The sequence below is a fragment of the Haliotis rufescens genome, unplaced genomic scaffold, assembly GCF_023055435.1.
Source record: "Haliotis rufescens isolate VD_foot unplaced genomic scaffold, xgHalRufe1.0.p SCAF_19, whole genome shotgun sequence".
NCBI lineage: Eukaryota > Metazoa > Mollusca > Gastropoda > Lepetellida > Haliotidae > Haliotis > Haliotis rufescens.
This window is the reverse complement of record NW_025963879.1, coordinates 1,692,433-1,707,099: the sequence shown is the minus strand read 5'-3', so window position 1 is coordinate 1,707,099 and position 14,667 is coordinate 1,692,433. Positions and strand designations below refer to the sequence as shown.

The following is a 14,667-nucleotide window of genomic DNA, read 5'->3' as shown; positions in this document are numbered from 1 at the left end:
AAGCATTATATTTATCACTCAGTTGCCATTAGGGCTGCATCGAATACACTTGAGGCAAGTATGATACGTATCACGAAATATAGGGTAATGAATACGAATATTTATTCACAAATACAATAACAAGTTACTTCCGGAGTTACATGCTCATGGTAATCAGCTGGTATTGTTTTTGTGTTGGGGGGAAAACATCCTGTCTGTGTGAAACTTGAGTTTATAAAAAAAGGAAAAAAATGTACGTCATGTTATGATTCAGGTTGAGATATTTCAGTGATATTACATTAAGTAATACGTTACCACTGTTATACCGAGGCTGTTGTCCCCCACAACTGCTCTTATAGGGAAATCTTCCACAGAGATCTCAATCAACTCATGCAGCACATGCGTAGCCACCTAGCTGCCATGTGACACCCTTCACTCTTGTCTCTTTGCTTGCCTTCGCACGACGTATATATCGACTGCTTTGCGTTCTACCAGCCTCCTGCTATCCTTGGTGATATTTATTACCGTTTCTTAGTCCTAAGTAAACTGTAATTTACGGGGCTTTCGTTATACAGCGCTTAGAAAATTCCCCGCCTAAATTTTCGCGCCTTTTTTCGCTACTAACGGGGTGCGGCGTCGGCACTTTGTGTTTTCCGTCCACCTTTAGTGGTATATCGTGGGGTGTTTTTTGCATCACCTATTAATATATATATGTATATCTGTAATATATGTATTTTATGTATTCGCTATTATCGTTGGTTTTTCTTCGGAAAATCTACATTTGTGAATATGTTTGGTGTGTGTGTTGTAACCATGATTGCTTTTGGTTCAAAGAACAATGTCTGACATGGAGATGGATTTGTCCAGCACCCCGTCTACTCCTATTACCAGGCGCTGTGGCGCCTGTCAGAGGTTTTTGTCGTCCCGGGATCCCCACGATCGTTGCCCGTGGTGCAGGGTCCCTTGCGAGGACACCCGGTGCACCCTGTGCGAGGGTCTGGGGCCTGAGGATTTTGCACGATACAGGCGCTACGTGCGTTCTGCTATCATCCCTGAGGTGGCTGGTTCGTCCGGTCGGGCGCCCATTGCGGGCACTACCTCCTCAGCGGCGGATCCCTTGGAAGCCCTTGGGCTGTCTGGGGATTCCGTCGCTGCTTTGTTGTCTAAACAGGTGGACTCCAAACTAGCGGCCTTATCTCAGGATAAGGCCCTGGTTGTTCCGTCCCCGGCCCCTTCGGTGGCTGCGGGTTCGGACGCGGGGTCCATGGGTACGGCGGCGGCTACCATTGTCACCTGTCCTTCCCCCGAGCCGATACTCCCGTTATCGACTAAGGACCGTGTGGCCATGGTGTATGACCTCTTTGAGGACATGCCAAGGCCCCAGCTGGTACCCCGGGGAATCCACAGCTCGGTGGGCTCCTCCGAGGTTTTCGACGAGTCTGCCAACAAGGCTTTTCCCGCGTCAACTTTGTTGTGCGGGATCAAGCCGTCTTTGGAGAAAGCCTTCGCGGCGGCCTCCGGTCGGGGACTCCCGTTATCTCCTCCGTCATGGAGAAAGGGTTCGTTCCCGGTGCATGACCTGGCCTTCCCCGAGGCAGGTCCCACCGCGGAGGCCCATGTGGAGAGGTTGGGTGTCCGTTCCCCACCTGCTGCTACAGTCACTCAAGCGACTTTACAGCAAATGGACACCCTCTCTCGGCACTCCATGCTCGCTATGTCACATGGCGACACCTACTTGGCTGCGGCGGCCAGTCTGGTCGAAGGTTCCCCCACGGACCGAGACCAGCGCATTTATAACTGTTTAATCGGTTTGAATGCAACCCTTGAGTACGTTGCCGGGGCTTCGGCCTTTCTTTCCGGCACATGCCATTTCTTGAGGCGGCAAGCGTACCTTGCCGCCTCTGGGTTGGACGCCGCCAACCAAGAGGTGTTACTTTCGCAGCCTTGGTCTGCGCAGACCCTGTTCAATAATCGGATCCCTGGTGTTCTAAAAGAACAGCAGTCTGCTTCGTCTGACGCGTCGTCGTGGCATACGTTGGATCTGGTTGGGTCTCTGCACAGACGCCTGGGTGGTGCCCCTAAACGGAGTGCCTCTCAGGATGCTGTGGCCGGGAAGTCCAAGGGGTCGGTGTCTTCTTCCTCCGGGAAGAGGTCCCGCCCTGAGGGCCCCGGTAAGGGCAACATGACGCCCTTTCGGGGGAAGAAGGGACACTGGGGGAAGCCTAAGCCGTCTCGGGACGGTAAGGGCTCCTCCAAATGACTCTCGCTTGCAGGGTTCGTGTGCCGACAACACCAGCTTCGGTTGGCCCATCGGCGAACCTGAGTCACTTGGCCCTGGACAGTTGCACCTGCCGCAGCCTGTCAGGCCCCCCTCTCCTTCCCCAGTGGGAGCCAGACTCCAGACTTACTGGGAGAATTCGGTACGGCTATCGGCTCGATCTCAAAGCGAATCCGCCGCTCACCGTTGCCCCGTCGGAAGGTTTCTATTCGGAAACCGATCTTCCCATCCTCGCCGATGCCATCAGCAGGTTGGTGGAGAAGAGGGCACTTCGTGAGTTAGCTCTACCAGAAATAACACCGGGGTTTTACTCCAGGATATTTCTAGTTCCCAAGAAGGACAGTGCCGAACTCAGAATGATTCACAACTTGAAATCGTTCAAGGAGTTCTACCTGCACAAGCCGCCCAGGTTCAGAATATTGAGCTTGGCGGACCTGAAAGCTCTGATCATGCCGGCCGACTGGCTCGCTTCGATCGACCTGAAGGATGCTTATCTGCATGTTCCGATTCACTCGGATCATCACAAGTATCTCAGGTTTGTCTTTCAAGGCAGGCACTATGAGTGGGTTGTACTCCCATTCGGTCTTTCATCCGCTCCCTGGCTGTTCACCCGGTTAACCACCACCATAGTTGGGTTCCTCCACCGGAGGGGTGTCCGGTACTTCGCGTACCTGGACGACTCGCTAGTAGCAAATCGAATGACAGACATGCTGTCTTGGCAGCTCGATTTTGCACTTCGGCTCTTGGAGCAATTGGGGTGGATTGTCAATCTCCCTTTTTAATCCAGTTGTTAGCACAGGAGGAGAAGAGTGCGACCGTCGCCCTCCCGGATCGGCTCAGACCGTATCTGGAGTGGTGGACGGTCCCTTACAATGTCTTATCAGGAGTCTCTATGCGGCCCTACCGGGCCACGTTGAACCTGTATATAGACACCTCTCTAGTGGCCTGGGGCTCCCATCTAGAGGGGGAGGTGAGCAGTCAATCACTGGAAGCATTGTCTCGTCGACGCCCGGCTCATGCTGGCGACCGACAACACGACGGTAGTGTCCTATGTGAACAAACTGGGGGGAACCCACAGTCACTTGCTACTCGATCTCACGTTCGTGTTTTACGCTCTGGTGGACAGTGTCCCGTGCCAGATATGCGCCCGTCACATCCCAGGTGTGCGGAACGTACTGGCCGACGCTCTATCGAGGCCTCAGGATCCGAGCCCCACAGAGTGGATGCTGAACCTAGTAGTGTTTCAGTGGCTGTGCGAACGTTTGGGTCGTGCGATGGTCGACCTGTTCGCAACACGGTTCAACAATCAACTCCCGTTGTTTGTATCACCAGTCCCAGACCCGAGGGCCATCGATCACGATGCTCTTGCGTTAGACTGGACGGGCTTGGACGCTTATGCTAACCCGCGGACAGCGTTGATACCACACATTCTAAGCCGGCTCCGAGGAGTTCGCTGTCGAATGTTACTGATCGCGCCCATGTGGCCGAACAGATCGTGGTATCCCGACTTGCTGACCTAGGTCACGCAGTCGCCACTTCCACTGCCTGTGAGACCGGATCTCTTGATCCACCCTCACACCCGTCAGCTTCATCCAAACGCAGGGCAGTTCAATCTGCACGCGTGGATGTTGTCACCGAGCGTCTGAGGAGTAAAGGTTTTTCTCGTAGGGCGTCTCGGGCATACGTTAGTATGCATCATGATTCTACCCAGAAGGTGTATAATGCACGTTGGGTTATTTTCACGAAGTAGTGTTGTAAACATCACACTCATTCTCCAGATAAGGTATCTGTGCAGGATATTACTCATTTCATGACTCACTTGCGAGAGACCCGGAAACTCTCCGGGGGTTCCATTGCCAACTATGTCTCGTCCGTTGCTATGGTATGGGACGTTGCTATGGGTACCAGTCTCTCCAAAGAGCCAGTGATACGGGGTATTATCAATGGTTTCAAACAGCACGATCTTAAGAAGGGCCGCCTTCGGGCACCGGCCTGTGATATTTCCCTAGTGTTGCAATCACTTACGGAAGCTCCGTATGAACCCTTGCATGTGACTTGGAAAACAGCATTTCTCCTCTCCTTTGCCACGGCGGCACGTGTATCCGAAATTCATGCACTCGATGTCGCCAAGGTACGATTCGATAGGGGTGACGAAGGAGCAGTCCGCCTTGGCCTGCTCATGGGCTTCATCGCTAAGAATCAGAGAATCGGGCAAACGGAGAGAGAATTCACTGTAAGATCACTCAAAGAAATCTTACATCCTGCTGATACTGAGGACAGAGCGCTGTGTCCGGTTAGGGCCCTTAAGTATTATCTTAAGGCTTCGAATGAACGAAGACAAGGGCGTGACCGTCTGTTCATTTCGTGTAACCCTAATCGCACGGTTGACATAACTCGCAACTCGATTGCGTTGTGGTTTCGTTCTGTCATCAATCTGGCGTACCGGTCTCGGGGGTTACCGGTAGTGGGGTCAAACCCGCACGAGATCAGGGCGCTAGCGGCAACATTTGCCCTACACTCGAATATCTCTGTTCACAGAATATTACGAGGTTGTTACTGGCGTTCTGACTCGGTTTTTGCCAATCATTACCTCAGAAAGGTTTCTGATGAAGACGTGGAGGGGGTGCACCGTCTTGGGCCGCTGATCGCGGCACAAGGGGTCATCTAAGGGGTGTGTCCAGCGCAATTCCAAACTCCGCAGTCGTCAGTCCATGCACGGTGGTCAATCTGTGTCGTCTCCAATGTTCCCACGCCGTGGGTACAGGAGTGGGGGTCCTGCAAACCAGCGCACTCACACCACAGGTGAGACGGCTTTTTGTGTGTTTTGTCCTTATTTGTATTTTGACAATTATGCATTTAATTGTCTGTCGTGTTTTCCAACCTTGTGATGCATGCTTACGAATACTGGAATTAGGTCACGCGCCTATTACATACGTTAAGTACGGTCTGAATGAAATTAATTTCCCTCTTTCAACAGTTTAACCTGATCTAAGATTTAGCTCACGCAGATACAGTGTTCTTATCCGCTGCGGCGATGAAATACCTATCCAGTGGGGCCGTTTGGAGTCACCAATCATTTTGGCAATGACAATTGAGCCTTACGGTATGCGCTTGACAGTGCTTTGGTATTCCTATAGGGTAACGCCTAGCTAGGTGCATGCGCATCGAGTGCTTCCGCCTTGGTGTTTACTTCCGCACGTGCTGCATGAGGTAATTGAGATCTCTGTGGTAGATTTCGCTATAGCAGCAGTTGTGGGAGACAACAGCCTCGGTATAACAGTGGTAACGTATTACTTATAGAATATTCCGAATAGGAAAATTCTACAAAACAACACTCTTTACAAAAAAATCGTACATATTCGATTCTATTGACCACGAATAACTAATTCAATTCATAAAGGGATACAGTTTGATTCATCGAATGCGCGAGTGAATCGTAACAGCCCTTGTTGCCATATATTTGTTGTCACCTCCAAACCTTCCACAATATTCCTATCTTACTGGTTAGAGGTATGTCATCAATCTTCAGTATAGAGATGCAGAATTATTGATTTCGATTATTTTAAAGTTGCAAGTGTTTCTGTGTATATGTTAATGGTGACACTTACAGTTATTCATTTTTGTATGACTCTTTGTTTCAGAGATGATGATGACATCAATGATGTGGCTACCATGGGTGGCGTCAACTTAACAGAAGAATCCAAAAATATATTAGCAACCAATGCAGAATTTATCGGAACACAAATAAGATCATGTAAAGATGAAACATTTCTTTATCATGGGCCATTACTCAGTAGGATACATGCAATAGGTAAGTGTGATGTCCAGCCAGCTACTTCAGAACTCATTTCCTCTTTAGGGTCCTGTGGGATTCAAGACCAGAATCACACTCTGGCACAGTGGTCACTTAGCATAGCAACACTGTCAGAGGCTAATTCTCTTGTTTGTAAACAAACACGCTTATTCTAAAATCAGAATAGCCTGGCCTAATGCAAGCCTTTCGGTGCGCTTTACATATTGTTAAATTGCATAACTATAAAGATATGCTACTACACCTGAGACAATGAGGTGCATGACAATATATCTTTAGATTACAGAGTGACTGTAGCATTTGCTCTCCATATGGCTTAAATGACAGCACCTGAAGCCGTACAACCAATGTAAACAAAGGATAACTATGCAAATAGTTTTTCACGTTTTAGGATATTTTCTCAATTAATATAAACCATTCTATGACATATGTTTATCTAAATGTGTAGGACTTGTCAAAAATGAAACACATGAAAATCATGCAATATGTTGAATGGACTGTGTAAGATGTGATACATGGCACTAGCCTGTGGCAGAGGTACTATCTGGCCTCTTGGAACCCTGGGTAGGAGAGTGGTCCAGCCAGATACCTCATAGTTCATTTCCTCTTTAGGGGCCTTGAGGGATTCAAGGTCAGAATGCTTGTTGTGAGTCATTGGTTGCCCCTTTCACTATGACCAAGAATATCCCGAATCACCCCGAATTGGAAACTTTCGAAATTCGTGATGATTTGGCCAATAATGCAAACTTTCGTGGAGAATCGGTAGGAGGTATGAAGCAATTACGACAAATGTATGACAGAGTTACGAAAACTCGTGGCTAATCGGGTTGAAAAATATGAAGAATGCCATGAATACCCATGCTTGTTGGTTTCATGGAAGCAGTAAAAGTCTTAGGACTTTCATCACTTCCTCCAACTTGATGCTGACATGCTGTAAAACAACCATTACTGTTCAAAATGGTATTATACTAAATTTTATTATGAATTTTGAAATTATTTGGTCTGATTGATCAATCAGAGATATAAAATCACAGTAGTTAGCCAAGTCTGTTTGAAACAGCCAATTTGACAGATGCATCACTGCAGCAAGTACATTTTTTTATTAGGAGCTAATCCTTTTTTCGAAGGAGCAAGACATATGTTCATTTAGGACATATGTTCGCAGGGGCTTCATTGTGTATTGATGTACCAGGTTATGTATTATTATGTATTCATCATTGGACTTAGTCAATGATATTTGCAATTACTATCTGTTTATGTCTTAAACAGAGATTGTCGCTGGTTATGTTTACATTTAGGTAGCCAAGTGGCGAGCAGTAGATAAATGTAGGCCGCCAGTCTTAGCTATAAGTCGCATTTGGCCACCAAAATGGTCACTACTTAGAGGGCTGCTGCAGGAGTTAATATTTACAGAAAAGTATTTCATTCTCAGTCATTGTAGGTAGGTGTTTAGATGATATGTACAATTGCAGGTTACAAAATACAGAGTTGCAGTTACTTCAGTGATCAAAGGGCAGTCGGGTAGCCTAGTGGTTAAAGCGTTCGCTCGTCACGCCAAAGACCCAGGTTCGATTCCCGACATGGGTACAATGTGTGAAGCCCATTTCTGGTGTCCCCCGCCGTGATATTGCTGGAATATTGCTAAAAGCGGCGTAAAACCATACTCACTCACTCAGTAATCAAAGTATGTGTGTCAATACATTTGGAGCCGAAAAAAGATCAACAACCAAATTATATTTAACTTTTCATGACAAAAGACCACTTGTAATTTGGCTTTTTTCTATATACAACTGTGACGTCATGTCTTTTAGATTACAATGCGCTGTGTGACATGATGATATTAATGTGTGGTGAGGAACAAAACTTTGCAATGCTTACTTAGTTTTCTATAGGGGTGCCCACTTCATTTTGGCTATGAAGTTGTTGTGCTACATGCTTTCAATGCCTGTCATGTTCAAGTGTAGTATCACAGTGTAAAAAAGCACCATATTTGTTTTCAAGGCTGTTGTTAGTGTTTCCTTAATTCGGATCAACAAACAACACACAACATTGGTCTCGACCCATGCCACGATACAAACATGTGGTAAAAGTGTCATCTCAGACTTGTTCATAACTAATATTTTCATTTGAAGTGCTAAGACTGCCTTTTTCACTCACTTCAGCCTCATCTGTGTATTTGACCGTGTCAGAAGTCCAAAACTTGCAAGTTGAAGAAAGAAAAAGGGCTGCTTGTCAGCTGTTTGAACATTTATGATAATCTTCAAACAAATGTTTCAGTTTTCTGCATCTTATCCTCCCCTTCCTTTAACATAAAAAACCTCACACTGCATGTTTGGTTCCATATGCTGACTTGTGATATAACTGAACTCACGTACCCAGATCACTGAGGGCCGCCCTCCCCCTCCCAGAGAGGGGAAGGTCAGAGTTTTTATCCCCGACTGTGTCATACCAAAACACGTTGCAAGATGGTACTTGTTGTTACCTTGTCTGGTGCTCACCATTAAGGGGCTAAAACAAGGACTGGTTGGTTTGGATTCAGTATACTGTGTCTGAGTGGGGTATTCATGTTAAATTGTTGCATGGTATCCCAGTGGGCTAGCACTATAAAAAGGCCTTAGTCCTGACTAGTACAAGCAGCCACACACATGCCAGCACGTCGCTATATAAGTGCAACAATCCATTTCACCTCACGTGATCACTGAGAACCAGTTAGATTGATGTAGAATATATTCATCAGTGTCTTAGATATGTTACTAACAGTTCCCCCTTTCTTTTCAGCTAAAAAACATGGTGTGGAAGAAATTGCATCAGATGTAGTTAATATTATTTCCCATGCAACACAAGAAAGACTTAGGAATATGGTAGAACGGTTGTCCACAATAGCAGAACATAGAATAGAAATTTACAAGGTAAGATATTGAAGCTTTGCGTTTAACATGTGTTACATATATAAGCCATGTAGTCTGTAATGTTTAGTTGTGAGGCAGCTTACCAAAATGAAAGTAACTAAGTTTAACAAAAAACTGAATTAATTATCCAATCTTTGAAAGAATGTTGTCTCATCTACCGCTGGTGTCTTGTCTTGCCAGTTAACGACCAGTGTAGGTGTTAATTGAGAATAATCATCCCTTTCTTGTCAGGGCCGTGTTCGTCATACTGAAGGCCGAGTTCGATTGTACCCCATGTGGGTACAATGTGTGAAGCCAACTTCACACCATGGTATTGATGGAATAATGCTAAATGTGGCATAAAATCATTCTCACTCATTCACTAGCATGAAAGTCAAGGGCTCCATAATATTGCCCAAATGCTAAAAGTTATAGATTATCAGAGTCTGTGGATTCAGTTACTATGGCAGCAAACCTTAAGACTCTAAGACCCCCCCCCCCCCTTAATTTCGAATGCTGCTTATGTCATGGTGATATTCCTTTTAGAGGCTTGTTGCTTGTGTAAAGAGATCTTGTCAAAGATAAACTATCATGGTGTTTGATGCAGATTGCATGTAATGTCAGATGAACATGTCACTGACTGTCTGAGTGTATGTGTTTCAGATGGACCCAAGGTACGAGGTTACAAAAGATATAAAAACTCAGTTAAATTTTTTACAAGAATTAGACAAGTTAGAAAAAAAGCGTCACGAAGAGCAAGAAAGAGAGATACTGTTAAGAGCAATAAAGGTGAGTTTGTGGGGAGAAATGAACTGGGAGATCCCTGTGTTGTGATGTTATATAAGATCTTCATCTGTTGCAGTAGGTTGCAACTTCATCATCATGCTTTAGTCTTTGTTTTGGCATCACATACTTTTGATGCACATACATGGAGCCTTGCAAGTACTACATTTTTAAATATCTTTTAATTTGTAGGTGACAGTAAAAAATGTGCCTTGTTTGAAATAATAAGAATAAATGAAATCTACTACTTCTATATCATACTGTAGTTTTCACAGGTTATTGCAATTTATTGTATTGTGTCTTAGGTTTATATATGCCAATATTAAGATTTGACCTTGAATATTATGAGCTGATAATTTTATCGAGACTTTTTAACGTAATATTCATGTCTCTTTCAGAGTCGGTCCAAAAATGAAGATCCAGAGCAGATGAAATTGAAACAAAAAGCCAAAGAGGTTTGTTCCGACTTGTGACTGTTTTATGTAACAGGTAATTTCAGTGACAAGTTGATGCATAGTAACTATAGACAACTTGATCGTGAGATGAACATGAGCCATTTTGCCATGCTGTAAACATGGGAGCTCAGATGTATTGTTTCTGAATGTCTTCTGTTTGGTGACAGTTTCAGCTACAGGAGATCGAGGCCATGAGGCAGAAGGAAGCCAACCAGACCGCTCTACTTGCCATCGGTCCACGCAAGAAGCGGAAAACGGAATCGGCCGATCAGGGGCAAGGGGTATGGAACTTCAGTACTCCAGGACAGCTTAGGCTTGTAATATTATAAGAGAATGAGTTATGAAGAATTACGCATTATCTGTTCTGAGTGAATTATTCTAAAGCCATGACCATGTTTTTATTTTGTGTGAAAATTAGAAACATTTGGGTTGTTTGATAACAAATGGAGACACCATTTGTTTGTTTTATTTAATAATGTCACTTTTAATCATGAGGTGTCATGAACAATGGTAGTCTGTTCCAAATAAAATTACTGGCGTTCAGTACAAACTGAAAAGACTTGTTCCTCTCCAACTGGTTACCTTGTGAAGGCCGTCTGTGATTTGTATTGTGTTGTTGTTTCAGGCGGGTTCCAGCAGCAGCTCTCTCAGCAACGGTTTAGGTTCTTCGTCAGTAAGGCCTTCAGTAAGTCTCATAACCTTACTGCAGAGATCAGTGTTTGTTTGTCAGTGCTTTGCACAGTACACTTAAAGCAATTGTCAGATCTCTGTGTACATGATTATGTAACCATCCTATGGAAGTGCATACAGTTTCTGCTCTTAGGGCACATCATTTAAAGTAGTTAAATGGAATTTTAATATTTGACTAAATTTGCCAACAAACTCCAGCAGCTTAAGAGATGGTGTAAACTCCTGCTGGGGTCCATGCAGGTAGCAGAAGTACCCCCATGGGCCCCAGTATGGTGATCCCAACCTTTGGTTGCTGTCGATCTATAGCCTGGGTGTTATATTGTCCTGTCAAATAATAGTGAAAACTTTGTAATGTTCTAACACTTGTAATAAATAAAGGCTGTGATAGACTAGTAATGATACTGTCAATCCGATGGGTACGGGTGACCTATTTCGTCTGAGGTGACGCAATTCACTGTGCAGAGTTGCGTCCCTTGTGCACTCCTGAAACATATGATCATCGGTTCAAATCCCTATTCGCCCCGTTAACATTTCTAGGTTATTCAGCACCATACTTGTGCCCGTGGGTTTCACCAAAGTGGTAAATGTCTGAGACCTACATCACTTTGGTCTTTCTTACTGGAAAACTGTCCAAAGTGGCATGAAATACAACTCACTACTGTCCATTGTCGACTGGTTTTTTGATTTTGTTAGTGTACATCTTGTGCTAGTTACAATATGGCTGAAATACTGCTGATGTGAGTTAAACTTTTAAGTCCCTCACTCTCACTCTTCAGTTAGCTCCCTTTGAGGCATGGATGGCCTACTGGTTAACTGTGCCACAATTTGTACTACAGAGTTGCACCCTTATCTGCCAGGATCTGTGATCTTGAGGTGGAATCCAAGATTTGGTCCTATTGTGATTCTTGGTTGTCAATCATGCACATGGGTTTCACCAAAGTGGCCACTTTAGGCTTTTCTTCCACATAAGCCTGACCCAACTATAACTCACTCTCCACTATTGATTTCTGTGCTGAGAATTGCAGCAAGCGACATGCTTCCGAACTCACTGATAAATAACCCACTCATTGTTCCCCTGTGATCCCTAGCTTTTTGTGATCGTGATTTGATATTTTTATCATGTTTCTCAAATTCCATCTCCAGATGTCAAGGCCCAGAATAAAACGAGTGAATCTCAGGGACTTGATGTTCTTGTTGGAGCAGGAGCGATCGTCCACTAAGTCCAACATCCTCTATAAAGCATTCCTAAAGTGAGTCTGTCCCTGGAGGGCTGACTGGACTAACTTATTGGCTGTGATCCTGTGGGAGTTGTCTCCCCCTGCTTGTGACACTGCAGTTTCACCTGCAACATGACCTCAGTAGTGCTATGCCGCGGGAGCGGGCGGGCAGGCGGGGCCCTGACAGTCACCACTATGTGATAAAGGTGGGACATGATTCAAGGGAATCGACCATGAACTCCAAGAACAGGAGGCAGTGTTTACGGAACGGTTAATCAGACTTGAATCTGACACCCGGGACAAAGCAGTGATTGAAGCTCTGTGGAGACTTGTTGTTTTCTGGGAGTGATATTGTGACCACTGTTCTTTCCATGTTTATTGGCAGACAGAAATGTATGTAAAGATGTTTGACACTTTGAGTGGAGGTGAAAAACTTTGATATGTAGAACTGTTGCTGAGCAACCTAGAGACCAAAATGTCTGCATTCACAGTGTCTTTAAGGAAGGATTAAATCATGGGCAGTGCAAAAGTAACTGGAAACTCTTCATTGACCGTGGCACAACTACCACTAGGATGATACGTTAATATGACTATCAAATGGTGGTAGCCTAGCACCGAGCATGGTGTGACAGCAACCACTGTAAGTTTATAAAGGCAGCATCAGTGTCAGCTAGCATCCACCTGAATAACCTCTGCCTCATGTGGTGAACTGTAGGCAGTGGTGGGCCTAGAATCAGTCCCACATTCAGTATTGTGAGTAGATAGGCAGTGAAGAAGGAGCATACACGAGAATCATAATATCCGACTCATTCACTGACACCCATACACAGCCTTGAGAGACACACACTGTGTGGAATAAGATCTGGATACAAGTGCTGTATTGTCACTGCCAATTACATTGAATCACATCAATTCATTTATCATGTTCCTTCATGAAGAAAATGTCTGAGACTCTTCAGTTTGGTTGCTGTGTAACCAATCGGGAACAGCAGGTTAGGATTTCGTTGATTAGAAGTCTCATCTGTGCTCAGGTCGTCATTCTCGACCTGAAGTCTTTCTGATCAACATCTCTAAATAAGCTTTTACGAGAAACAAGACTACTTTACCTTTACTTCTGTTCAGATTTTCATCAATATATGTTAATGTTATAAGGTCGGAGACAGAGCATATCTGAACTCTCTTGGAAATTATTTTTAGGATCATTGCATGCAGAGCCTGCTATGACTAATCAGGAGACTGACTATGACATGGGATTTGGTACCGCTGTGTGTTGAGTAACTATGGTGACAGAGGTGACTGGTTCTCGGTGAGCTCTACATGTGACTCGGAAGATGACATCAAGCAATACTGACATTATCACACCTACTGTGCATGGGCACATCTATCACATTGTGATACATTGATTGTATGTTTCAATTAATTTATTTTCCTTCTGTTGGCTGGAGTATTATCGTTGGACATAATAGTGATGGAAGGAGCTGGTATGCTTTAGTTTAGAGACTGGATTGGATGAAATTAATATTCATTGTGCATCTAGGGCTGGTTTTGGTGAATCTCTTCTCATAAGTTATATGATGATCTGTTAAAATGAGATGAGTATTGTGGTATGGAGTCATGTTTTTGTTTTTTTTAATATGTAATAAAAAAATCCAAATCACAATTAACTGAACAGTTGTCAAATGACTATTGGTATTTTTGGCGGATTTGTTTTGTTTTTGTTTTTTTGGCCTTTTGGAATGAGTTCAATATTTAACTGGGATAAAACAAACATGCTGTTCACATTCAGTACCAGGATTAAGAAAATATTATATCGCTACTGATATTTGGGTCTCTAGTTGCGATACTGCAGAGATGGCTGTATCAAGAACCAAACTAAAGGATGGATGCATACAGGTTAAGCAATGTACTGTTACAGTCAAAGCATTGTCGGTTAAGTATATGCACTTAATGAATGTTTTGGGTCGATAATGCTTAATAGTTCTTATTGGTAAATGAAGTGTTTGTATTAAACAGATAAAGCTATGATACAAAAACATAAGTACTTTCTCTCTCTAACCTTGGTTACTCTTTGTAGTCATGGTAACCATATCGAGAGTCATATTTGACATAATTATGATGAATATATTTACTCAGAATAGACAAATTCTGTTTATGTTTTATAGTATATCCAAGTTTGAAGTATAGCTATCGGCATGGAGACAGGAACAGAGAAGAGCGATTGTGAATTGATGTATTTTATTTCAGTGACTTTCAATATTGATTACACTACATTAACCATGATATCATGCATATTAGATTTTCTTTATTTGTTTGATCTGATTCAGATGCATTCATGTTGCACAATTAACTGCTAAATCATAGATAATTTGATATTTTGTATTTAGGAATTCCGTATTTAAGCTTTCAATATGTCAGCAGTAAAAAAATGTTTTGAATGGTTCTTTGATGCAGAAAAATGTTTTTTAGTCATCACAGTCTCTTTTGCTATTTTACAACTTACAGAAATTTGCAATATTGTTTCATGGAAGTCATTTGGGAGTCCTGTCCTTCAACCATCACATTGACC

The 14,667-nt window shown here is 43.9% G+C and overlaps 1 protein-coding gene across 2 annotated transcripts in view; it reads left to right on the top strand.

Annotated features, from left to right (window-relative positions):
- LOC124113019 (transcription initiation factor TFIID subunit 4-like) overlaps positions 1-14,115 on the top strand; it is a 34,212-nt gene extending 20,097 nt beyond the window's left edge. For both annotated transcript variants that reach the window (XM_048398786.1, XM_048398785.1), the window contains exons 8-14: positions 5,899-6,068; positions 8,847-8,977; positions 9,620-9,745; positions 10,138-10,194; positions 10,362-10,475; positions 10,820-10,879; positions 12,028-14,115. In XM_048398786.1, coding sequence (XP_048254743.1) covers positions 5,899-6,068; positions 8,847-8,977; positions 9,620-9,745; positions 10,138-10,194; positions 10,362-10,475; positions 10,820-10,879; positions 12,028-12,138 — 769 coding nt within the window. In that variant the 3' untranslated portion in view covers positions 12,139-14,115. The remainder of the gene's footprint in view (positions 1-5,898; positions 6,069-8,846; positions 8,978-9,619; positions 9,746-10,137; positions 10,195-10,361; positions 10,476-10,819; positions 10,880-12,027) is intronic.
- The last annotated feature ends 552 nt before the right edge of the window (positions 14,116-14,667 follow it).